This window comes from Phalacrocorax aristotelis, chromosome 1, assembly GCF_949628215.1.
Source record: "Phalacrocorax aristotelis chromosome 1, bGulAri2.1, whole genome shotgun sequence".
Lineage (NCBI taxonomy): Eukaryota > Metazoa > Chordata > Aves > Suliformes > Phalacrocoracidae > Phalacrocorax > Phalacrocorax aristotelis.
In genome coordinates this window covers 134,213,824-134,238,514 of record NC_134276.1, presented here as the reverse complement: position 1 = coordinate 134,238,514, position 24,691 = coordinate 134,213,824, and the positions used below count along the sequence as shown (strand labels likewise).

The window sequence follows — 24,691 nt, the reverse complement described above, 5'->3', positions numbered from 1 at the left end:
TGATTCCATAATAATTTAAATTTGTCCAGGTTATTTCTATCAGTGCATTCTCATCAATTCTCTGTGTCAGCAGTTGTCTGGTTCAAGAAACCAAATGTGCAAGAATGCTATTCACTTTTTTTGTGTGATGGTTTTTTTTTTCCTGCTTGCCTAGCTCTCTGAAACAGCTCACTGCTGCAACAGATGAGCATGAATGCTAGTGTATAAGAGCATGAGGGTATGTGTAGCTGGAAGTGGGAGGATGCATTCTCACTTAATTGATTTAGGTTGGCTCAGTTCCTAAGGCTCATGCCTAAGAAGACTTCTGCCTTCACTTTGTAGCCTTGATGCTTACTCGTGTGCACTCAGCCCATCCTGTAGCAACTGCAGTCATTGAAGTTGCTGGACTACACCAGTTTACAGAAGCTCAGAGTCCAGATTCATGAGTGATACTGTCCCTAAACTGAGTTCTATCAGTAGCTCGTTACATTCACTATGAAAGTTTGCCTATTATTTTCATGCCAAATTCCTTATGTCTCTTCCTGCTGACAAAATTGTGCTGTTCTATTAATACATTTCCTCTTTGAATTTTGCAGGACACAGAGAGGTTTCAGTCCTACAGTCAAGAGCTGGAGTGCAAGCTCCTGTCAAAAGAACAAGAACTGGAACATTTGGTTCAAAAACAGAAGAGGGTATTGACTGATATCCTTCAGAGTTAAAAACTGTATAATTTTTATTTGTTCATATGATTTTCTATTTTAGGTCCCAGAAATGCAAGTTGGTGTGGTGTGGTTCTGCCAAACTGTGACCCTCTGTTGCTTTTGTGTCATAAGTGTAGATACCCTAATGCATTTAAATGTGGAGTTATGACTGCTACACTTCATGCATGTGCTTAAGAAAAATGTTACCCTCTATTTCTAAAGCAGTTTTCCTTTTATGTGATAAAATAAAAAAAAATGTTGCAGGTATTCTCCCCAGGTACTAGGTTAATCTTATGAAAAAGTAGCAGAATTCCACCGCCTTCAATGTGCTATGAACTGGCTTAATGCCAGACAGCTGAAGAGCAGAGAACAACGATTTGGGTTTTATAGTGTACAACTTTGCTCAAAGCTTGTAGCAACTCTTCATTTACTTGTTTTGGATGATTCAGCACTATGACCTTGAAATGCTCCCTCCTGAACAACCTGCTCCTGATACATCTCTCTGTGGTAACAGTTTTAGAGTAGTGGATGGTTCTCTTGTGTGGTTACAGCTTGCCAAGTTCCTGTATTAAAGCCTGATGTGTTTTACTTCTTAAAATACGTCATCTGCATTTCTGCATATGTGAACTTGCTGTAAAATGTCTCCCAGGTCAGTGCATGAAAGACTAGTGATAGGGAAAGGGGGTAGCAATGGAATTTAAAGGGCTGAAATGGAATGCTGTGAAACCGACTCCCTCTGTAGAATATGAATATAAAATACATGTAAAATGTCTTTTCCTGGCAGCAGTGCTTGGGAGTGCCAGTCCTGGGAAGTAGGAGAGAAGTAAGGGGAAGGGAAAGAAGAGGAAAAAGAAGTTTGAGGGCAGTTTCCTAGGTGTGTGCAGTTTTAGATTCTCTTCTGAAGAATGAAACCAGGTGCTGCTGAAGCTGATGGGAATTGTAGGATTGTACTTGAATAAGAGGGTAGACAAACCTCTAGCTTACTATAATTATGCAACTTTAGCTGATGAGGATATAGGACCAAACTAAAAGGCCTCTACATAATTGGAATCAACTGCCTGATCTTAATTAACTTTGTTCAGTACCACTGTGAATCAGAATAGATGTGGTTTTATGCAGGCTGTTTACCACATTGCAGCACTATAGTGAAATAATCTATAATTTGAAGATATCTGTGGGGCACACAAATCAGGGATTTTTAGTCTCAAGCTAACTGCAAAAGTATAAGAAAATATTTATCATAATTTTCTAATTATTATATTTTAATATTCTTTTTTTGGTTGGTTCAGCGTTTTTTTGCTTTAAAGCTATGTTTAAAACTTAGTTATCAACTAGTAGTTCTGTAAAACCCTTTTCCTCTGGTTCTCTAAAATATATTTGTTCTAAGTTTGGTATAAAAACCACAGAAGCTATTCAAAGGCTTATACTTGATTTTAAGCCTGGTCTAATCAAGTAATACAGGCAGCAGTATCAGGAAGTTTTATACTATGATTATTGTCTACATTGCCTATTGTCTACGCTTGCCTATCTTGGAGAACATAGAATCATAGAATCGTTTGGGCTGGAAAAGTCCTTTAAGATTACGTCATGGTTTTAGCTGGGATAGAGTTAAGTTTCTTCACTGTATCTGGCATAGTGCTGTGTGTTGATAACACACCGATGTTTTAGTTGTTGCTATGTAGTGTTTATATTAGTCAAGGACTTTTCTAGCTTTCCGTGCTCTGCCAGCTGTACAGCTAAGAGAGCTGATTCAAACTGGCCAAAGGGATATTCCATATTATGTAACATCATGCCCAGTATGTTAACTGGGAGGAGCTGGCTGGGAGAGGGAGGCAGCAATCGTGGCTCGGGGTCCGGCAGCATCAGTCAGCGGGTGGTGAGCAGTTGTATCATTTGTGGTGTTGTATTTTTTTCCCTTTTTCCCTTTTCCTTTTTATTATATTATCATTATTGTTATTATTGTCATAACCATTATTATAATTATTTTAATTATTAAACTGTTCTTAACCCACAAGTTTTTTTTTTTTGCTTTTGCTCTTCCCATTCTCTCCCCCATCCCAGAGGGGTGGGGGAGTGAGCGAGCGGCTGCGTGGTGTTTAGTTGGCCAAGTGGGGCTGTACCACGACAGATCATCAAGCCCAACTGTTAACATAGCACTGCTAAGTCTACCAGTAAACCATGTCCCTAAGCACCACATCTACATGTATTTTAAATACCTCTAGGTATGGTGACTCAACCATAAAACAGTCTGCGTTGTTTTTATTACTATTATTTTTAATGTCATTTTATATTTTCCTTCTCTATTCATGGCATTGTTCTCCCCCCCTTCTTCCCCCCTTTCTTTCCCCCCCTTCATCCCCCCCGTTTCTTCCCTTCCCTCTTCCCCCCCTCTTTAGCTGAGATGGCAGAAAGGTTATTGCTTGTTATTACTAGGGGTGAGAAGGTTTATCAGCTACCAGATTTAAATCTAACAGTTTTTAGGTGGAACTCTGAATCACTCTGTGTAGGCCTTGTCATTGGGGGAAATTATCTAAAATAGCAGCTGTGAATATCAACTAAGTACTGCTAATCTGTTCTGTAATCACCTTTTTTGTGGTTTGTCCTGGTGCATTTTTGAAGTGGATGAAATTCAGTCATAGAGTGGAAGGGCTTTGTTTTTGTGTAACATAATTATGTCTGTGCATAGGGAAGTGGAAGAGCACCATATATGTTTTATTCATATGTTGGCTTTGATAGAAATAGCTTCCCTACTCAACTAACCTCTAAGACTTGAATTGAAAGCCTCAAAACAAAGATGCCACGGTTAGTTATGGTTTCTGTTCTCTTTTCTTCCATGCCAGTTAGAGCAGCAATGTACAGAACTTCTGAGTGGCAAAGAAGAAACCAAAGCAGAGAACACAAAGCTGAAGCTGACTAACCAGGAGCTGCTGGGAGACCTGGAGAGAACATCTCATGAACTAAGCCTGGCTCAACAAGAGTTACAGGTGCTTCAGGAGGAGGCATCAAGACTACATGAGGAGAAGGAAATGTAGGTCTCCAGCTGCACTGGTTCTAGTGCATTTGCTTAGCGTGCCAGTGAGCCTCCTTCTCAGGGTACTCAGTGCTGTGATTTAAGTTTGTGTCATAAGCAGAAACTGCCAGCAAAGCCAAGTGCAGTTCTAGATATTTTTCCTCAAGAAATTTGGCATCTTCTGTAGCATATCTGGCTTCTACAGAATCTTTTGCTACTTCTTCAAAATGTCAGTATTCTCCCACCCCCCACCATCCCATTTGTTGAGGGTGTTTGGAATTAAAATTCAGTTTAATTGGTTTAAAAGTATGTCTTTTTGAAATACCAGTGGGATTACTTACAGAAATTACAGTTGTAGCACATGATGCTCCGTCATCCTCAAAGCCAGGTCTACCTGAGTCTTCCTTCTCCGAATGTACTCTGGCTATGAGACAGCTAGGATGTGCTGCTTTTCTTCATCAAAAGCCAGTCTACTACATAACTTCTGACCAAGGAACCTGGCCAGCAAGATAAAACATAGCTTATACAGCTAAATCACAATTCACACAAGGGCTTATGGTGACCCAGAACGATCATTTTGGGTTTTCCAGTTCAAATGTTTTGGATTTCAGATGCTGACTCTGAATTTAAAAATATTTTTCAAGCAGAAATATTTACAATTCATATTTTGAGGGATAGAAATAGCCTTGAAGATCAATCTACTGTCTTGTTCCAGCCTTCTGCACAAAGCAAAAGTTACATTACCCTGAAGCTGTAATCAGCAGAAATGTTCGCTGAAGTCATTTAATGGAAGATAGTTTTAAAAAAATGCTCAGGGATCTGTAAAACCCTTTTGTTGTCAATGGAGAGCACGTGGATGCCAGACTGTGGTGCATATCTTGCCAGACTCTGTATATTTCAGCAATGAACTATGTAACTTAGAGCTGTAGCTATTTGGCATGTTTCAGGATAGAGCAGGATATTAGATATTCTATATTAGTTATAGCTCCCTATTAGATCAAATTCTTCTTCTGTTAAGCTTTGTGCCAAACTCTACTTAGTTACTAATTTCATTTTTCTTTAGGATATAAAGAACTTTATTGATAAATGATCGTTAAAGAACAGCCATTGTGTTTAGAACATTAATTTTAGGTTTGCATGTTTGGTATGTGTTTCAGAAGTAGCCAGTAGAAATATTCCTCCTCAAGCTGATTTGTTTCCTCTTTGAGGCCTCTCTTTTCAGATCCAGAGTAAAGACTGTGTGATGATCAGGTTTTAAAGCTACAGAGAAAATCTGCCCAGTGGTCAGACTGCTTAATAATATTGCTGCATTTACAAAGCCCTTTGGATTCAATAGTTTTTTATGGAATTAGAGCTCAGCCCTACTCAACTGCCCTTGCAATGTTGCTTTAAATGTCTATGAGTCTAGTAAGACCTCAGCTGTTGAAGCAGGTGTAACGTTCAGACTGTGCACAGGAAGAACTTGAGGCTTCACTGAAAGGCAAAAAACCTTAAAGGCCAGACACCAAGTTGCAATAAGTCAAAGTAAATGGTGTAAATCTAGTGTAAAAATCTGAGACCCTGTGTCCAATGTTGAAGGCTGAATAACTGTTAAAGTAGGAACTGAAAAGAAATTGTAGGGAACGTAGGTGTGTGAGCCTGACATATCGTTCCAGTGGCAAGATAAACTCTAATTTTGGATAAAATGTTATATGGTCTTCAGTGTAATCCTGAGAAGGATTTCAGGAGTATGTCTTTTATGAATGATTCAAGTGCCAGTATCAGCGCATATTAAGCTCTCTGGATGAAGAAATTGTAAAGCTATATTTTTTAAAAAAGAGCTTCTACTCCTTCCTCTGCTAACTCAAACTGCTGTGGTACTGTAGGCCTTATACTGAATAAACTCTTTTAAAATTAGTAACCATTCATGCAGAAAAAAGTCTACAGGTTTGCAGAAGCTGGAGTCTCAAATGTAGATATTTCTAGGGGGAAGCATTTTGGCAGTGTTGTTATCATGGTTAGAACAATTTTCTTTATTTATTTTCATTACAGGGAGGTGTACCGAGTGACAGAAACCTTACAGAGAGAGAAGTCAGGACTTCTGAAGCAGCTGGATTTTCTAAGGTAATGCAGACGTTACATTCAAGAACCTTGTGCATCTTTCTAAAGAGGTACATGAAAGAATGAAATTAGGTTGCGATATGTACTGGATGTAGGTGTCCAGGTGTTTGCAGTGGGGTGCCACAGGGGTGGCCTCTGTGCCAGGGAGGAGAGGCCAGGGCTGCCCTGTGCCGGATACAGCCCGTTCCTCTCGGCTCCAGCAGATCCACGGCAGGGCACAGCTGAGCCCCTCAGCCAAGATGGTGGTGCTTGTGGGGAAGCGTGTGGAAGAAAGGGTAGAAAACACTGTACAGCAGTTGAGAAAGAGGTGTTAGGAAAAAATGTGTGAGAAACAGCCCTACAGACACCAAATCAAAAGAGATTCCTCCAAGAAGGAGGTGGAGTAGAGATTCCCCTGCAGCCTGTGCAGAGCCCATCCAGGAGCAGGGTCCTGACAAGAGCTACGGCCTGTAGAAAGGAACCTAAGGAGGAGCAGGTTTTCTGGCAGGAACTGTGGCACATGGGGGACCCACACTGGAGCAGTCTTTTCCTGAAGGACTGTGTCCCATAGAAGGGATCCGTGCTCGAGCAGTTTGTGAAAGACTGTAACCTGTGGGAGGGCACCCACACGGGAGCAAGGGAAAAGTGTGAGGAAGAAGGAGCAGCAGACAGGAGCTGTTATGGACTGACCACAACCCACCCACTGCTCGGCGCTGGGAAGGAGGTAGAAGAGTCAAGAGTGCAGGAGTGAAGTTGAGCCTGGGAAGAAAGGGGGTGGGGAGAAGGTGATTTTAGTTTTGTCTTTGTTTCTCATCATCCTACAGTTGAGTCTGTTTAGGCAATCTTCCTGTCTTTGTCTTGACCCTTTTCTGTCTTATTTTCTGTCTTATTTTCTTCCCCTGACCTGCTGAGGAGGAGGAGTGAGAGAGTGGCTGGGTATGCATCTGGCAGTCAGCCAAGGCCAACCTGCCACAGGATAATGACACAAAAGCTAGCACCCCATTCTTGCACAGAGTAGAAGGCAGTACACAAGAAAGATTTGCTTTGTTTTGGCAATTTGGTATTGTAGGACAATCTCCATTCCAAAACTCAAATGTAAAACAAAATAATGGTGAACTGTTCTAAGCTGGTTCTGTGGTAGAAGCCTGGCCACAGGAGACGTGAAGCTTACTGAAAGGCTCTGTTATTTCTAAAGTGAAGGGAGTAGTGCCAAAATTAAGATTCTTTCCCTAAAATGTTTATTTGTAAAATTATATCAGAACATAGTTAGCAAACTTTCTCTGTAACATTTCTGTATTGATAGACTTCAAAGTTTGGAGTTGTGTTTGGCCAATTGTAACCTTCTGGCTAATATGGAGCAGTGTTAGTTTTTGTTTGCTCAGTGGTAAGTTGGCATGGGCTATAGATTGTACTTGTCTTTAGGCCTTCATTCACTGCATTTCCTTCAGGATGCCTTATTTTAAAGTTACTTAAAAAGCTCCCATGCTTGAGAGGCTCTTAACTCTGCAGTGTGTTTCCCATAGGCCACCCCATGTGATGTGATCTTGCCTGCTGCTGGTAATGGGGACATAGCTCAGTCTCTTTTGCGTCCAGGCCAGCAATAGATGGGAGACAGTAATTGATGTACTAAGCAGGTGTGTCTTCAGATCTGATCAGAGCTGGCTGACTCCCTGGAGTCTCCGTTTCTTGACATTGTCATCTCTTCTGCATAATGAATGGAAGATGGATGTTTTCCTAGGGAGACTTTTCCATGGCAGCCACAATTATAGCTGTCAGAGTGACATAACTGGCCTTCACAGCTGTCACCAGATGAATAGAGATGGTGTTCATTACACCCTCTCCACATTAAGGAGTCATCTTTACTATTAAAATCTTTAAACATTCTAATTTAAAGTGAGTGAAGGCATATTGATCAGAACTGATTTCTATGTGTTAAGGCTTTTGTTTCGGTAAACTACAGAATGAGGGCCAGATGCTAGCTGACTTTAATCAGCATAGCACTACTGGAGATTCAGTGGCCCAGGTGGGGAACTGGCTGTGGTGAGAATATAAAGAAAGGATAATAAAGGATGGAGATATGGCAAATTAGTGTATTTGTCTTGCCTTTTACACTGCCAACTGTCTAGTCTGTCTGTTAGTGTTGAGTAGAAAAACCAGCAGTTCTAAATACTTGGCCTCAGTGTTTCTTTTGTTTGTGTTCTCTTTGCAGGGAGAGGAATAAACATCTCAAAGATGGACGTGACATATTTTTACAGGTAAACAACTAGCATTTTCAAACCCAGTGTTGAGTAAACGCATGTCAGAACAGCCTCAAAAGAAGGGGATCAGAAGGCTGTGCAGGAGACAGACTCTTGTGCTACTTAAGTCTTGCCCCATTCTTAATTTATATAGTATTTTTTCTCACTTGAGAATAAGATTTTTAAATTTGCTGGACAATTTTAAGAGCTACATTTTTAGAATTATAAAGCTATCCTGAGGAAGATCAATGTATTTTACAAGAAGCTAAGGATGCAATCATGAGAGGATGAAATAACCTAAATATTGAACAATTAAATTGTGTTCATCTATTCAGTCAAGAGAAGCTAAAACCCTGAACCATTTATACAACAGTAAAATATCTTAGTACCTGAATACCTATTGGTACTGGGTAAGAGAAGATCACGTTAACTTTTTATCCAGCAGCATAGAATGGGCCCCTAAGAAGTTCCAGAAGTACCCTGGCTTAAGGAGACCAAGGCCACTTAGTTTGCAGTTGTTTGTGTTCTTATTCCTACAAGAAGCTGCTAGTGTAAATCACCATATATCTATCGACTTCTTTTCATGACATGCTGTTTTATTGTGGTCCACTTAGTTTAGAAAGAAGCTAAATTCTTGCGGGGATTTGGGGTTTCCATGTTCTGATTGTTTATCAATCAGGATTTTGAAGCATTTATACCTCTAGGATTTTTTCTACATTTTTTTCTTTCATATTAATTACATTATTTAAGCATTAGGTATGAAGGCAGTTAACCATAATGAACAACAAGAGTAAATTAGTAAGAGGTATTCTGTATTTCTGCAGAAATGCAAAACAAGTGCTCCAAAAGCCAGCTGGAAGCAAAGATCAGGGTCTGTCATTGGGAAATACATGGAGGGCAAGATGCTGCCTAACAGGTAAGAAGTTTTTTTCATGTGTTCTCTGTGTGAGTACAACGAGGCTTTTAGAAAGATGTGGAATGTTTTCTTTCTGATACCCTTGCACTTTTCAAAGCAGGTATTTCTAAAGTGTCTGTCACTAAGATTACTGTGCTTTTTAACAAATTTGGAAATAAAGAGGCAAATTTTCACATAAAACAAGTGTACTGTCTGCAAATGGAAGAGACTTTCCCATTGTGGATGTTGTGAAGCAGAAAAGCTTGCCCACCACCCCATGTTGATGTGGTACAAAGTCCTTGCTAAGTCCTTGAAAGAGTATACCTCCTCCCCTCTCATTGTAAAGGACAACAGTGCTGTTATAAAGTATGGGATGTGGAACTAGTGAAATATGGAGAATTTCATTCTCAGCTGTGTGGTTGCAAACTTGAAATCAACAGGAACAAGATAGTGATCTCTGTGAAACACTAGCAAGTTTCCTTTGAGTCAAGAGGAGCTGGAAAGAAGGCTAGTATTTAACTTTGAAATAGCTGCTAAGACAATGTTCCTGCAGGCACAGGGTCATGAAATGTAAGAAGGGAAGGCTTTCAGAGACACCATTTAGTAAGTTCTGTACTGAGAAGTGAAGCATAACTGGAAGAAGCAATGATGGCACAAAAACCATAGAAAAAATTAGGTGGGAAGGACCTCTGATGTCTCTAGTCCAATTTCCTGCTCAAACAGGGATAATTCCAAAACTAGATAAGGTTGCTCAGGGCCTTGTTCAGTTGAATTTTTGAACATCTGGATGGAGGTCCTACAGCCTCTTTGGGCACCTGTTCCCTTGTTGCGCCAGTCTCATGAAGAAATTTTCTTTCCTGTATCAAGTCAGCATTTCTCTTACTGCAGTTTGCATCTGTGGTCATGGCAGTCATCTGTGAAGACTCTTTATATATTTTATCTACACTCCCCCTTCTGTTGATTCCCCACTTAGCCTTATTTTCATCCATATTAAACAAACCCATCTCTCTCCTACTTGCTAAAGAGAGAATTGATTACACATAGAAAGGGTCTGGGTTAGGGGGTTGTTTTATTCTTCCAGAATAGAGGGGGAGAAGGAGTAGGAACTCACAGTAGAGAAAATTACTTTAGCTATTCCATGAGGTTAGAAATGAGGCTAATCTTATGTTTTGTATTCTGCTTCAGGTTTTCCCTGTAAGTTATTAGCTTTCCCTATGATGCTTGTAATTATCAAGCATGCTATATATACACATTTTATGGTGAGCTGACTTTTCAGTAGACATTGGACTATGCCTGCTGTGAGTATTAAAAAACATGGGAGATTAAATTACACTAGAATAAAACAATAGGAATCCATGTCCAATATATTTTTGTAATGTACTTTTCTCTCTGTCTAGCCATTCATTTGAAGAAGATGATGTTTTCAATAACCCAAAGAGAAGGAGTTCTGCTGGACTGAATAGAATTCTCTCTGCAGAGCCTGATGCTGGAGCTACTGGAGGAATGCCTAAAGCATCACATCTCCAAAGAATAATATCAATTGAGGAAGATCACCTTCCCCAGCTTCTTGACAGGCTGGTTGATAAGCGGCTGAACAGATGGACTGGAGAAGATGATAATAGTTCTTCTGAGATGGAAATGGATAAAAAACCCGCAGAACAATCAATGGAACACTCACCATCATCTTCTAGAGAGCAGCCTGTAGGGAAGGAAACACTGTCAAAAGTAAGCAGGCAGTTCTGGGCCCCACAATTTAAGAAGGACATTAAGGTACTTGAATGAGTCCAGAGGAGGGTAGCAAAGCTGGTAGGAGGGCAGCAAAGCTGGTGGAAGGGCTGGACGGCATGTCCTATGAGGAGTGGCTAAGGACTCTGGGTGTGTCTAGTTTGGAGAAAAGGAGGCTGAGGGGCATCTCATTGCTCTCTACAGCTTCCTGAGGTGGGGAAGTGGAGAGGGAGGTGCTGATCTCTTCTCCCTGGTATCCAGGGATAAGAGGTGTGGGAATGGTTCAAAGCTGCACCGGGGGAGGTTCAAACCTGGTATTAGGAAACATGTCTTTTCTGAGAGGGTGGTCAGGCATTGGAACAAGCTTCCTGGAGAGGTAGTCGATGCCCCATGTCTGTCAGTGTTTGAGGCATTTAGACAATGTCCTTAACATGCTTTAGCTTTTGGTGAGCCCTGAAGTGGTCACGCAGTTGGACTAGATGATTGTTGTAGATCCCTTCCAACTGGAACTATTCTGTTCTGAAGAACCTTGGAAAACGTGAAATGGTGTTGAAGGGTGATGTGTTATTCCTAGAATCTACAATTATTTAGTTTTCTGTTTTTAAGTTAAAGCATGACAAACTATGCCATTGCATGAAGAGGGAGCTGGAAATGTACTGCAGATAAATGTTAAAGGGGCAAAGAAAGGCAGCTCAACCTAAAGGAGTAACAACCTAAAGTTACTCTGAGTGGTTGCTAGCGTGTTTCTGCAATCTGGTTACTGCAGACAATGTGTGCATAGACTTATGTCTGAAGGACTGTTTAGAAAAAGTGAAGTTAAACCTTGTAATAGAGGACACAACAAGATCCACTGAAAAGCAGCAATTGTCTAAAAAAAGCAACTTTTTTTTAAAAGTTAGGGTGGGGTTGCCAAAAAGTGACATTTCGCGTATTCTGATACTTTTGAGTCAGCTTTGGTAGCTGTTAGACTATTTAGGAAAAAATGAGAGCAAATATCTTTACTTTGTAACTATTTTTTGAGAAGACACTTAACTAGCAAATTGAAATCCAGACTTTTTTCCAGCTCTAACTTGTATGTGCATGTTAAGAATTAATTCACCATGCAGTAATAATCCTAAAAACAATATGCTGGAAAGTACATTGCTTTGGAGTCTAAAATCCTTCTTGCACTGCTATTGCTTCAGAGCTAGTTGTGCTTGTTTTCTAATTTTAGTATCATTGTTAAGTATTACTCGTTTTTAGATTCTTGAAGCACATATTAAAAAGATTAAAGTATAGGAAAAATAGGTACGCTTGGTCATAATTATATAGTTCTTTTTGAAGAAGCAGGCATATCTTAAAAATTATGATAGAATTATGCTGTGGTTACATAATAACATCTAAGTGGTACATTTTCATAAAAAGTCTAAGGCACAGAACAGAGTTTCATCCTTTGAAATTATTTAATACAATGCATGTTTTTTCCTTGCTATATGACTTATTTTGTAGCACATTTTTGAAGTATGGCATCATTGGACTTTAGGACAGCAAAAGCCAGGTAGGTCATCACGTCCAGCTAGGACAAACTTGTCCTACCTCCTCTGTTTCAGCAGTCATGCCCCTTGAAAGTACATCCTCTCAGCTGGGTAGGAACTGGGCATTCCCTCCCTCAGATCTCATTTCTTGTTATTTGGTTGTGTTTTTTTTTTCCCCAAAGTCAGTTGAGAACAAGCAGGGAGGGGAGAGAAGAAATCATAAAATGTCTCCTGCCTGCTGTTGAAAACATTTTGTTTCCATTTCTAAAGAAACATCATGAGGGTAGACAAGAAGTTAATTTCCAAAGGTCACTTAGAACTGTGAATTCAATATTACTAGTGGCCTATAGTTGCAGCGGAGTTTGGGATTTCAGTAAAAAGGAGAAGTGAACAATAAGATAAAAAATCTCTGTATAACTGTAAAGGGCTATTAGCCCAGCTCATGGGAGAGACATGTATTTTTGTCCCCAGAATTTGCATCAGTGATTGAATTTCTTTCATGCAAAGGAAGACAACAGCTCAAGTTTCTGTTTATTTTTTTTTCCTCATCAAGTGCAGCTCTGTATTGTTTCTGTTTCTTTCTGTAAGGCTTCAGTACATTTTTTGTAGAAAACATTTGCAAAGCCAGACTTCAATATCCCATTCAAATGACTGTTGGGCAGTGAGTTCATTTCTGATGTCTTCTTGAAGTCAGCAGTCTCATGGATTCTATACCTCAAATGCCTGGCAAAGGGCCTCTCCTTCCCTCCCCTTCCCTCTTCTCTTCTCCCTCCTCAAAAGCCCCGCCCCAACAAACTAACGCCAGGAGCATCCATGATCTTGCTGCCCTTCTGCAGCATTAAGAACAAACTCGCTATCTCTTCCTCTCCCGCCTTTGCACAAAATAGAAGGGGCCAGGTAGGGCACCCTCTGCAAACCAGCTCGTGCTACAGTGTTCTTGCCTAAGCAACTCCTTATCTACATACAAAAGGTCTTGGGAACAATGACCTCCTGACAGAGGATATAAATATTCTCTCCAGCAGCCACTTACCTTAGCCTGCAGTAAACAGGGTGTGGATAGGCAGAACAAACTGTTCTTCTTTCTTCTTAAAAAATGAAATGACAGAAGCATAGCTGAATGTTTACAGCCTGACTGGATCTAATTCTCTGTCTGTCTGTCTCTTCCCCCATGCTTCTGCCTGTAATATTAAACAGATGTAGAAGTGCAGTAATTGCATGGAAGCTCTTGGCTCCACAGTAGTAGCAGAGAGAGGAATTTGGTGATAGAAGGCATAAGTGAAAAAATTATTACTTTACTTCTGTTATCTAGGTGAAGATGTGCTGTTTCCTCTGTGTCATTGTTATAGGATGAAACTACTGAGCACAGCTGTGTGAAGCTTTATGGCTTTTGATTTGCAGGGATGAACATAAACTGTTTTCTTTTGGCAGCTACATGCAATTTTCAATACAGTCTCATGTCAAGGTTCCTATTAAGTATTCTTCCAGAGCTCAGTCCAAATCACTGCACTTCAGATGATTTGGAATGATGCATGGCAAACATCTGAAATGCTAAGTTATTTTAAGAAACAGAATATTGCTTTATGAGTAATTGAGAACATGATAGGATAAAATATCTTTTCCCCATCTCAGCCTTCAAGACAAGGCAAATAGGAGAGGCAGCAGGATTTATAGAACAGTTGGAGACTAATGTTTGCTCTTACTTGAAGGAGGAGAGAATAAACTCTGTCCCAGACTGCTTATTCAAGATTATTTTTGTGGGCAATTCGAGCGTTGGAAAGACTTCGTTCCTACGGCGATTTTGTGAAGATCGGTTTTTTCCAGGCACAGCTGCTACTGTAGGTAAGTCTAAGAAACATTATTACTATTATTATTTTTGTTCCAGCAGTACTTAGCAGCTTCTACTGATATCAGGCCCTGTGTTACAAACCAGGAGCATACAGATGTTGTAAAAGCCATTATCCAAAAGGAGAGTAGGACATGCAAAGTGACTTCTCCTAAACTTGGAAGTAGATAATTGATTCAGAGTAGATTCCATACTGAAATCTTGGCAGCACTGAAATAAATCAGGAAAATCCTCCTGATTTCAGTGAACCTATAATTTCCTTGTAGATCTCACTGTTCTGAAACTGATATCCTGTCCTCTGGACTGTGCTGTACTAACCATCCCACCTCCATACCCCATCTCTATCCCTCTAAGTGATTTGGTTTTGTTTTAGAGAGAAAGTAGAATATCTGAATTATGTTTGAAGATTTAGCTTTATAGCACCAGAGAAATATGTTGGACCAGTGTTTTCAAAGCCAAACATTTCAAAGCCTACATTGTAATTACATTGTCTGAAGTTGTAAACCAAACTTCTGAAAGCGAGACACATAATCAAGGTACAAAAACTTAAGTATAGGTTATTGCAATGTTACTGAGTTACTGTAAATGAGCAGATTCATTACACTTAGTCTGTTTTTAAGCTTTACTTACTCTGCAGCATATATGAAATAAAACTTGTTCACAATAAAAGATATTTAAATTAATGGATTTGTCTTGCATTTGTGACAATCTAAGAACATTCAGTTGAGCAGTTGCTGTAGCTCTCTTGACTTACAGGGTAGATAAAGACACCTGAGTTTAAATTTCTACTGGTATATTGAGTGTCTAAGTTCACATTAGTGTCAGGGAGGATCTAAGATCTTAGCATAGGGATTTAAATTCATTTTGGCACTATGAGGTATTGCACCTGGCCTTCAGCTGCTGCTTTGGAAGAGAGCAGGTCTCCTGGGTGTCCTGCCAGATTGAAACAGATTTTGAATACCAAATGATATCTCAGATAGCACTAGGTGCCTGTGAGCAAACAGCTGAATTCTACCCGCCATTGTCTCCAAATCAATCCAGTCAGAGGACCCTAGGACTAATTAATCTGACCCTTGATGCTTAATTCAGGCTGAGCTCAGTCATTTCCTAGGCTCCTGGTTTTTCATTGACTAGCTCTTCATTAACTGTAATGGAAGCTTAGACACCTATATGCAATTTTCTACACTTACGAGTTTGGTGCGATGTCCTATCCATGTTGTCTTATGCTTCTCTAGAGTATGAGGTCTTATGCAGTATGTGCAATTGCCTGGAGGTTCCAGAAGAAAACCACAGGAATGCATCTAACCTTTTCATCTTTTGGCTGGTCATCCAGTGTTCTTGAAAATGCAATGGCAAGAAAGTATTTGTCTGCTGTAATCAGCTCATCTTCTATATTCTGAAGAGGGGAGGAGGTTCTCCACATATTCACAGAATCACACAGAATCACAGGTTGGAAGGGACCTCAGGGATCATCTAGTCCAACCTTTCTGGGAAGAGCACAGTCTAAACAAGATGGCCCAGCACCCTGTCCAGCCGAATCTTGAAGGTGTCCAACGTGGCCAAGTCAACCACTTCTATGGGGAGATTATTCCAATGGTTGACTGTCCTCAGTGTGAAAAATTTCCCTCTGGTGTCCAATCAGGATCTCCCCAAGAGCAATTTGTGTCCATTCCCCCTTGTCCTCTCCATGCGACTCCTTGTAAAAAGGGAGTCTCCGTCTTCTTTGTAGCTACCCCTTAAGAACTGGTACATGGTGATGAGATCCCCTCTGAGCCTCCTTGATTCTCAAGGCTGAACAAACCCAGTTCTCCCAGCCTATCCTCATATGGCAGGCTTCCCAGTCCTTTGATCATCTTGGTGGCCATTCTCTGGACCCCTTCCAGCCTGTCCACATACTTTTTGTAGAGCAGGGACCAGAACTGTACACAGTACTCCAGGTGTGGCCTGACAAGCACTGAGTAGAGTGGGATAATGACTTCTTTATCTCTGCTGGTGATGCCCTTTTTGATGCAACCCAGCACCCTGTTGGCCTTCTTGGCCACAGCAGCACGCTGTTCGCTTATGTTGAGCTTCCTGTCTACCAGGACCCCCAGGTCCATCTGTATCTTCAGTATTCATGTTAGGTTCCACTTTCCCGGTAGTGTGGTGCCTTGTGGTTTTTCACCAACTGTAGAAGGTGCCTATGTGGCTAGCTCAGACTAAATGCTGAACTTTCAGACAACTGAATTTATACAGCATGAATTCCAGGCTAAACGGCTTAGATGGCTGTGGGCTGTCACATGGACCCCTGACTCATGTACCCTGATTTGGAAAGTTACTTATCTCACAGCTTTTGCAAAACTCAGTTACTCTGTTAACATTCAGTATTTTCTTACTGAAGAACTTCTGGCAAATAGAAGCTCTTGTTGTCCTCTATAGAGACTATAGAGACTATAGACATAGTTTTTAAGGTAGTATCTATCTCGTTACCTTACTGGAATTGTTGCTATTTGCTGTATCAGGTTTTCAAAGAACAAACTCAATATAAAGAGAGACAACCTACCTTGTATTTCTGTTATAGGTGTGGATTACAATGTGAAAACCATCACTGTAGATAATACCCAGGTAGCCCTGCAACTCTGGGACACTGCTGGCCAGGAACGGTGAGAAATATTCTGTTGTGGTTTAACACTGATAATCAGCTAAGCACCACACAGCTGCTTGCTCAGTCCCCCATCCAGTGGGATGGAGAAGAGAATCAGAAAGGTGAAAATGAGAAAACTAATTGGTTGAAATAAAGACAGTTTAATAGTTAACACACCCCCCCCAAACCCACCACCACCAAAAAAAGCAATAAAGAGGAAAAGAAACAAAACCAAGAAAAACAAGTCACGCAAAATAAACCCAGTTGCTCACCAGTTGCCAGTCCCTGAGCAACTGCAGCCTCAGCCAACCTCTCTTCTCCCTGCAGTTTTATTACTGAGCACAACATCATATGGTGTGGAATATCCATTTGGTCAGTTGGGGTCAGCTGCCCCAGGTGTGTTTCCCTCCCAACTTCTTGTGCACCCCAGCCTAGTCTCTGGTGGGGCAGTCTGAGAAGCAGAAAAGGCCTTGGTGCAGTGTAAACACTGCTTAGCAGTATATGGTGTGTTGCCAACACTGTTTTCATCACAAAACCAAAACATATCCCTATACAAGCTAGTACGATGAAAATTAACTCTATCCCAGCCAAAACCAGTACTCATTCTAAGGTTTGCTTCCTTGAATCATCTGTTTGAAGATTAGTAAGCATGGACCTAATCCTGCTTCTTGCAAGTGGAACAAATAGAGGAGTGTTCCTAACACAGCCACTGAAATGACAGTTTAGATCCTTTTCTAGCAGCAATAACATGCTGATTTGGTGCTAAGTGTCCATTGAAAAACTGCCAGTGTGTAAAAGAGATTCTTATTAAAGCTCTTAAAAGTTTAGTACCACACAATTTCTTTAGGAGGAAGGCTGATATTAAAATGTACCTAGAATCATTTCTATGGCAGAAAATGCCTTAATAGTTAAAAAAGAGGTGGTTTTTTTCACTAGAACAATCCCATTGTAGTTAAAGATCTCCAAGTTTCTGTAAGTTTTCAGTGGCAATTTCCTTCCCCATCTCCTACCTGCTGTGTAGTTTTTACTAAAAGCAAGGATGATAATGATGATTTATGTTTTCTCCGGGAAGCTTGGGAAAAAAGCCCCAAACAGAAGTCTAGCTAGCCTTAGGCAGAGCACTTTGTGAGGGGGAAATTTCTGCTCCAAGATTAAAATGAAAGAGGATGGGAGAACGTGAGATATGCGCTAGTTATCCAGACTAACCCAGAATCAATTAAAGAAGCCAGAGGGAAGTTTTCCAAACACTTTCTTTCAAAAAATATTTTTTTGCAAAGAATTTATTTGCTGCTGCAGTAATTTGTGTTAGTAGTGTCCTCTGCAAATCTTCTGCTGAGTGTGAAAAGGGGTCTTATGATTCAGGAAGAATGCGATTGCTTACTACAATTCATAATGAGCCTCACCTTTCAAACAGGATCTGCAGTGAAGTATTACAGCTTCTCCCTTGTCTAGTTCATGGAATTTTAGAATACATATGTAAACTAAATTAACCCTTACTAAGACTAGATTATTAGAAGAAACTGTATGGTGACATCTTCTTTGTGGGGGGCAGGGATTATTATAAAATTTTACTTATATTGTCAGATTGCTACGTCTGTTGAAGAGAGCTATAAACAGGTTCTTAATTGTAGGTACCGAAGTATTACCAAGCAGTTTTTCAGAAAAGCTGATGGTGTCATTGTGATGTATGATATAACAGCAAAAGACACATTCACAGCTGTCAAGCAGTGGCTGATAAGCATCAAGGTAACATGACATAACTTTAAATCTAAACTCTGGTGTCATTATTCTTTACCTCTTCTGGACAGGGAGTATTATCAGGCCAAAACATAGAGAGCAGCATGTTTCTTGTGTTGTCACAGTTACATTTTTGTTACTGATTTTGATCTGCACAGTTACCAGCATCGAGTCCTCTGATTTCTCATAAAGGTTATCTAGCTGATGACTCCCATGGGATTACCATTAGCACTGGAAGGTGCTTTGGATCAGTGATCATATCTGATGATCACTGATCATCACTGGCAGTTGGCAGTTTGTCAACCAAGTATGTAGTTCATGACAAATTGACTGTGTTGTGAACGTAAGCCATAAGCTTAAAGCTATAGTGTCTACATTGGTACTATAAAACTGTCTCAAGGTAGACAGTTCAGTTTCCTGGGGATCATCCTTTCAACCACATGAAAAATAAATCATAGCCCATGCCACTGAGTGGCTTCAGTTAATTAAAAATTTTCTTTATTTCTCTTGGTATATCTCTGTAGCTCATAGACAAAATATTGAGAGTGCAAGCAGCTGAATTTGCTTTTGGCCAAAAGAAAAAAGAAAAATAAAACTGAGGCTGCTGCCATAAAGGACTGAGTCACTAGAGAGAACAAAGTGTGACACCCTATTTGCTTACTATTGCAGAGTAAAGTAGGGGAAACATAGGTATGTGAAGATCATTTAGTCCAAATTTATTTGGTATGTGTTCTAGTATAATACATTGTTTTCTGCAATGGCCAATAGGTGGCTTTGCAAGTTGAAATTAGGACTCATTCATTCAAATGTTTCCCAACAGGCATGGTTATTTCTCATCTGAGTAGCTCTACTGAAGTAATAGTAGCATGCATTTTGTAAGAACAGGCCCTTATTGAATATATGATCTTAAACAATCAGTGATTGTTATAATTCAGTATAGTAAAAGCTAGAGGACAATTCCAGGTTTTGATCCAGACAAATCAAATATTGTGGCCAAAATCTTTTTCCAAGCTGTAATAGTTCACTCATGTTTACCGACTAATTTTGGTTGCTACAAACTATGGCTAAGTTGAAGGCATACAGCCAAATCCATTTAGTGCTAAAGTATTCAGCATTATGAATGTGAATATTATGTCAGTATTATCACTCATTGTGACAACTCTAACATTTTCAGAATGACTTTTGATTCGTGCCAGTTCTGTGTATTTTTGGGGGCCTATTTTGTGTATCTCTCCACTACTTTATGCAATTTATTTGGCATAATTGTACACAGAGGTAATTTTTTTCTTGTCCATGTAATTAGAAAAACAGTGGCTGTAAACATGCAATGTCAGAGCCTGTGTAGTTTTCTCTCTTCCATTTTAATATAATCTGATGTGCTTCTATGTGGTTATTAAAAAACGCCAAGTTAATGCAATCTGTAGGAGTCTGTCTTTTTCCTGCCTTTATCCAACTTTAATTCCTGACATTTTTGTAAGTAAAGCAGCACATATCTGGCTCAAATATGATGTCTTAAATGTCTTGTTGCAGTGTGACATTTGTTAGTTTTTAGCCTCTTGATCTGTGATTTTTTTTAAATACAATGTCTCAGTTGATATTCCTTCTTTGTTCTGCAGGAGAAAACTGGGGAGAATGTACCTGTGCTTTTGTTGGGTAATAAAACTGATAAGGAAAAGGAACGTGAGGTCCCTATGGGAATGGGAGAGCTTCTTGCTAAGGTACTATACTTAGAGGGGAACCCCTTATAAAACTTGAATGTGAAGGTTTTAAAATTGAATTTGAGTGTCTCTAAATTCCTAGAAACAGAGATTAATTTTAATCAGACAAATATTTTCAAGGATTAGGAACCTGATCACACTCATCAGTTCAGCTCTCAGTGATGTAAGTGCTGATAATTATAGTAGTTATAAAACTGTCTAGATGAAAAAGCCAAAAAGTGAGCGATGCAAAAAATATTTAAGAATTCACTCTCACTGTCTTTTCTTTCTCTCTTCCCCCATCCCCCGCCTTTTCCTTTGTTCTTGCTTTCTCTCTGTTTTTTTTTCTTCCCATTTTCTCTCTTTTCTCTGTGGATGGATTCTTATCAGAGAGATAACTTTGGGGACCTTTTCTCCCTCCTACCTCCTGTAAAACCACAGAAGACCATCTGTTACTTCTATGGTAGGAGTAGAAAACATGTTTACTTTTAGTAACTTTCCATCAGGGAGATAAAAAAAGTAGAGTTAACAGTCTGCATCTACTCATGGGCCATACTTTAAGCAGTAAGGGACTGTGAACAGCAGATACTTGCTTATATTCCTGTGTATCATGTCCATCAATTCTTCTTTTGAATCTGTCTATACAATGCATATAGTTTGAACACCAATGCCTCCAGAATATTCATTTAGAAATAAGTCATCCCAATATTCCTGAGAAACTAACTGAGTTACTAGGAATTTACCTAAATTAAACAATGTGCTGGATTTCACGTATGTACTTGTTTTTTCTTTAAAAATAGATTTACAGCTCTGCTTACTGGTAACCAAAAAGGATCTTTTCAAAATTTGAAATGCAGCTGAATTGTTCTTTGTTTATAGGAAAGATTGCTACTAGGCCCTTCTCTATAACTGGAAGAATTAGGACCATATTTCTATTTATCTTATTTTGATTCTTCATACAGCCTTCTACAAGCATAGCTCCATATTGAGGTTTGTGTCCATTATTTTAGTTTTACAGGGGAACAATACCAGCCTTGAACTTCATCCCTTAAAGGTTCTACCTTTAGGAAATCTGCTTTATTTTCTTGTATGCACGGAAATGAAGGTAGTTTTGAGACTCTGGAGGCTAGGAAGGACTCTAGGGTGTAACAATGAATCCTTTTCTGTGAAAAAAACAAATGACACATAAATGCTAAATGGACAGAGTAGGTGTCTTACATGTCATTTAGCTCTCTTAAAATGTTGTACTAGTAAAACAAAGATGAATCATTGTAATATCTAGAACTCACAGCCCACGAGGCCATTAATTCTAACATGCAAGAAAATAAAATGTTTTGCTGAATAAAACAAAGGAAGTTGTCAAATTAAAGATGGTTATGATCAAATGAATGGATCTGAATGAGTCATTTGAATTTTTGAATGTGCTGCCTGGGGTAGATAAGGAAAGGACAGTGGTTTAGTTGAAAAGCAGCATAGATATAATTAAATTATAACAACTTGCTTGCTGAGCTAATAATAACCATGAATTTTAATGAAATATTAATTCTTTCTAGACAGCCATGTAATTCCTATGAAACCACATACCAGTGTCTTTATTAGTGAATGTAGTTGAGTTACTTATTTTGTGAATAATCCCATGAATTACTCACGAATGACCCAAAATACCTAAGACTAGATGCTGAGCTGATACAAATATGTATAGCCATATTAGGTGAAAATAACCCTGAGCTTCTTTCTCATATAGAAAAAGAACCAGATTAGCCTGTTGACCCTGAGGTCCAACAGTTTTTATGGGCTGTTTCAAGGTCTCACAGGATGGGATCCTTTTTACCCAGTTTTTTTAAAGAGACGGAGGAACATGTACTTTCAGAGGGCATTTCAGCCTAGCTGTATTAACTCTTGCTTTGCTTCAGTCCCACATCTTACATGTCAGTGTACTACAAATTTGGTCAGAAACCCAAGAGCTCCCATTATAATGCACATGTCACTTAACTTTTTTGCAAGGCAGGCAGCACAGGTCATTATTAAAAGGAAGCTGGCAGCCTGAAGGGAGTCCTTTCAATTCCTTGTAATTTGAGAAGACTGGTAGTTGTAGTGTGTGTGATACCCCGGGAAAGGGGGAATAGAATGAGGGTAGGGATTCTGGAAGGCATCACAGGGAACAACAAGGCTGTGATGAAGCTGATCTCTAGTTGGATGAATTAAACAGTAAACATCATGATGGTAAAGAGAATTTTACAATATTGGCTTTTCAGGGAAAAACAGCAGGCACAAACCAAAATGCTCACATGCAGTATGAGAGAGTGACCTGATGGTAAACATGTAAAACTCCCTTGATAGAACTACTGGGAGTATAAAGAAAAAGAGAGAAAGAAAAAAGGAAAAAAAAAAGGCAAGTCCATTTAACTTTTTTAGCAGAGGATCTAGAAGGAAAATGCCATTTAACAAATTTCTGTTTAGCTTAGCTTGATCCACTGATCAACAACACAGAGAGTATTCAGATCATATTGTTAGCATCTAGGAATAGTCAATGCTCTATTTGAGTGGATTAATGTAACCACTGCCAATTATTTAAATAAAATGGTTTATGATATAGTTGCTGCTCAGGCATTCAGGCAGCATGATTTTATTTTGGCCCTGCACGGCTTTTTTGAATGATCTTAAATGGGTCAATAAATCCTTCTCTGTCTGTTCCTCAACTCTAAAATAAGATAATAATGCCTTTGTCTGCCTTGACTTTGCAGACTATGTATGCTTCATGGGATGAGGACCATTACTGTGTGTTCATACAGTGTCTCCTTTATCAACCTGTCAGTGCCATTGTTATACAAATACTGCTAATGAGGGAGCTAATCTTCTCAGAGTGATACTACTTTACAGGACAGAAATCGCCCAGCTCCCTCTGGTAATAATTCATTTTCCTCCCTGTTGTTTAGATGTCTGCTGATTTGTATGTAACTTTTTAAAATGAAGTAATTGGCAGAGATCTCCCAGGTTCAACAGCCAATTCCTGGATGGAGATGGATAGCATTTCCTGGCTTATAAATTATACGTGTCCTGCCTTCTGCTACTTTGTTCTCATTGTGTATGCTATCAATTAAACTTTCCTTCCTAATTCAAAGGAATGACACTTTGCATTTCCAGGCCAGTGTGTCCTGCCCCTCCAGAGAAGGACCTGTGTGTCAGACTGACAGAAATAAGCAATTAATATCAATTGAGATTAAATTGTTATCTTTCACCAATAAGAAGTTGCCCTATCCATGGGATTTGTTGAAAAATCCATGCAGATTCATGCCAGCATAAGTTATGTCATCACTGAGAGTTCTCTAATAGTGAAATTCTGTTGTATGTGGGGAAGATGTATGAGTAGTAATCACTCTCTTCTTGACTGACATAAAGTAACTAGATACTGACCACAGTAGGTTTTCTATTAATTTCTGATAAGCTGAGCAGAAAAAAGAGTGTAAATTTTATTTTAAATTTCTGTGTGCATAGCTAGCAAGAAATTTGAGCCAGCCAAATTTTATCTCAAAACTTTTCTAAGGAAAGCAACAGAATCATAGGGTTACATCATTGTAGATACTATATGGAACACTGATTTTTTTAAAAAGTCAATAAAATATCCATCCAACAGCTACATCACTTGATTTCTTCCCTTCTCTCTGTGCTTATCTGGCCACCCAGAAATTACAAGTGGTTCTATCCTGATGTTCATTAAAACAAAAAATGTAAGCATTGACAACATATTTAAAACTGACATTTGATAACGTTGAAGCATTTTTTAAAGCTGCTAAAATAAACTACCATATTTATGAAACTTAATTTCCCCACATTTTGTCTTTGACATTTTATGAAGATGATAAAAATTTCAAAAAGCTGTGCAATTTTGGAAGCATGGTATGTTTAAAAAACAAAACAAAACCAACAAAGCAAAACTGAAATACCTTTTGATTTTAATGGGAACTTTTGAAAACTGACTGCAAAAGAAGGTGCAGAAAAAATTCACAAGTACAGAAAATGAAATAGAATTAATTTGTTATTTTTTGCTGAGGTCTTTAATTGGTCATTTGCTAGAAAACATTGGTCACAAACTGTTGAATACAGAAACACTGCTGCTGAAGCTTTCCAAGATAAAAACAAACAAAAAAAACCCTCACTGGACTTATTTTCACCTGCTTTGTCAAGCACTCAGTGATGCACTAATTGCCTCATCATCACTAGGGAAGTTCACAAGACAGCAGTACCTTACAAGGCACGTTTGTGTTTGAGCCTTTGTGAGATCAAGTTCTGAGGCAAAAGCCACTGTATAGAACAAATATCTGCTAAGAAAGGTATATAGTTGTTTGGGAGGCACACTTGGATTTTTTTTCTTTTGTTACTGTTTACTGTTAGCTCTAGCATTAGATCCTAATTTTACCTAAAATGATCTATTTCTGTTTATTTATTTGCATATGTCAGTGTATCTGTGTTGCTTTTTTAAAGCTGGAGTGAGATATTGTGCAAAATTAATTCAAATGGTCTTTCTGTTTGTTTCTAGGATTACAATTTCATTTTCTATGAATGTAGTGCATATTCTGGGTACAATACCAAAAAGTCTGTGCTACACTTAGCTAGGTAAGAAGAAAACACAGTCTATGAGTTCTACACATGC

At 39.2% G+C, this 24,691-nt stretch overlaps 1 protein-coding gene across 11 annotated transcripts in view; it reads left to right on the top strand.

Annotated features, from left to right (window-relative positions):
- CRACR2A (calcium release activated channel regulator 2A) overlaps positions 1 to 24,691 on the top strand; it is a 73,409-nt gene that overhangs the window by 35,717 nt on the left and 13,001 nt on the right. For 7 of the 11 annotated variants that reach the window (XM_075109789.1, XM_075109770.1, XM_075109778.1 and 4 more), the window contains 12 exons: positions 576 to 671; positions 742 to 837; positions 3,521 to 3,708; positions 5,722 to 5,793; positions 7,979 to 8,024; positions 8,831 to 8,922; positions 10,299 to 10,626; positions 13,847 to 13,979; positions 16,544 to 16,625; positions 18,238 to 18,352; positions 19,960 to 20,061; positions 24,578 to 24,654. In XM_075109789.1, the coding sequence (XP_074965890.1) occupies positions 576 to 671; positions 742 to 837; positions 3,521 to 3,708; positions 5,722 to 5,793; positions 7,979 to 8,024; positions 8,831 to 8,922; positions 10,299 to 10,626; positions 13,847 to 13,979; positions 16,544 to 16,625; positions 18,238 to 18,352; positions 19,960 to 20,061; positions 24,578 to 24,654 (1,427 nt within the window). Of the gene's footprint in view, positions 1 to 575; positions 672 to 741; positions 838 to 3,520; positions 3,709 to 5,721; positions 5,794 to 7,978; positions 8,025 to 8,830; positions 8,923 to 10,298; positions 10,627 to 13,846; positions 13,980 to 16,543; positions 16,626 to 18,237; positions 18,353 to 19,959; positions 20,062 to 22,784; positions 22,946 to 24,577; positions 24,655 to 24,691 lie in introns of all 11 variants that reach the window. The other 4 variants (XR_012663170.1, XM_075109821.1, XM_075109811.1 and 1 more) reach the window with 4 other exon arrangements.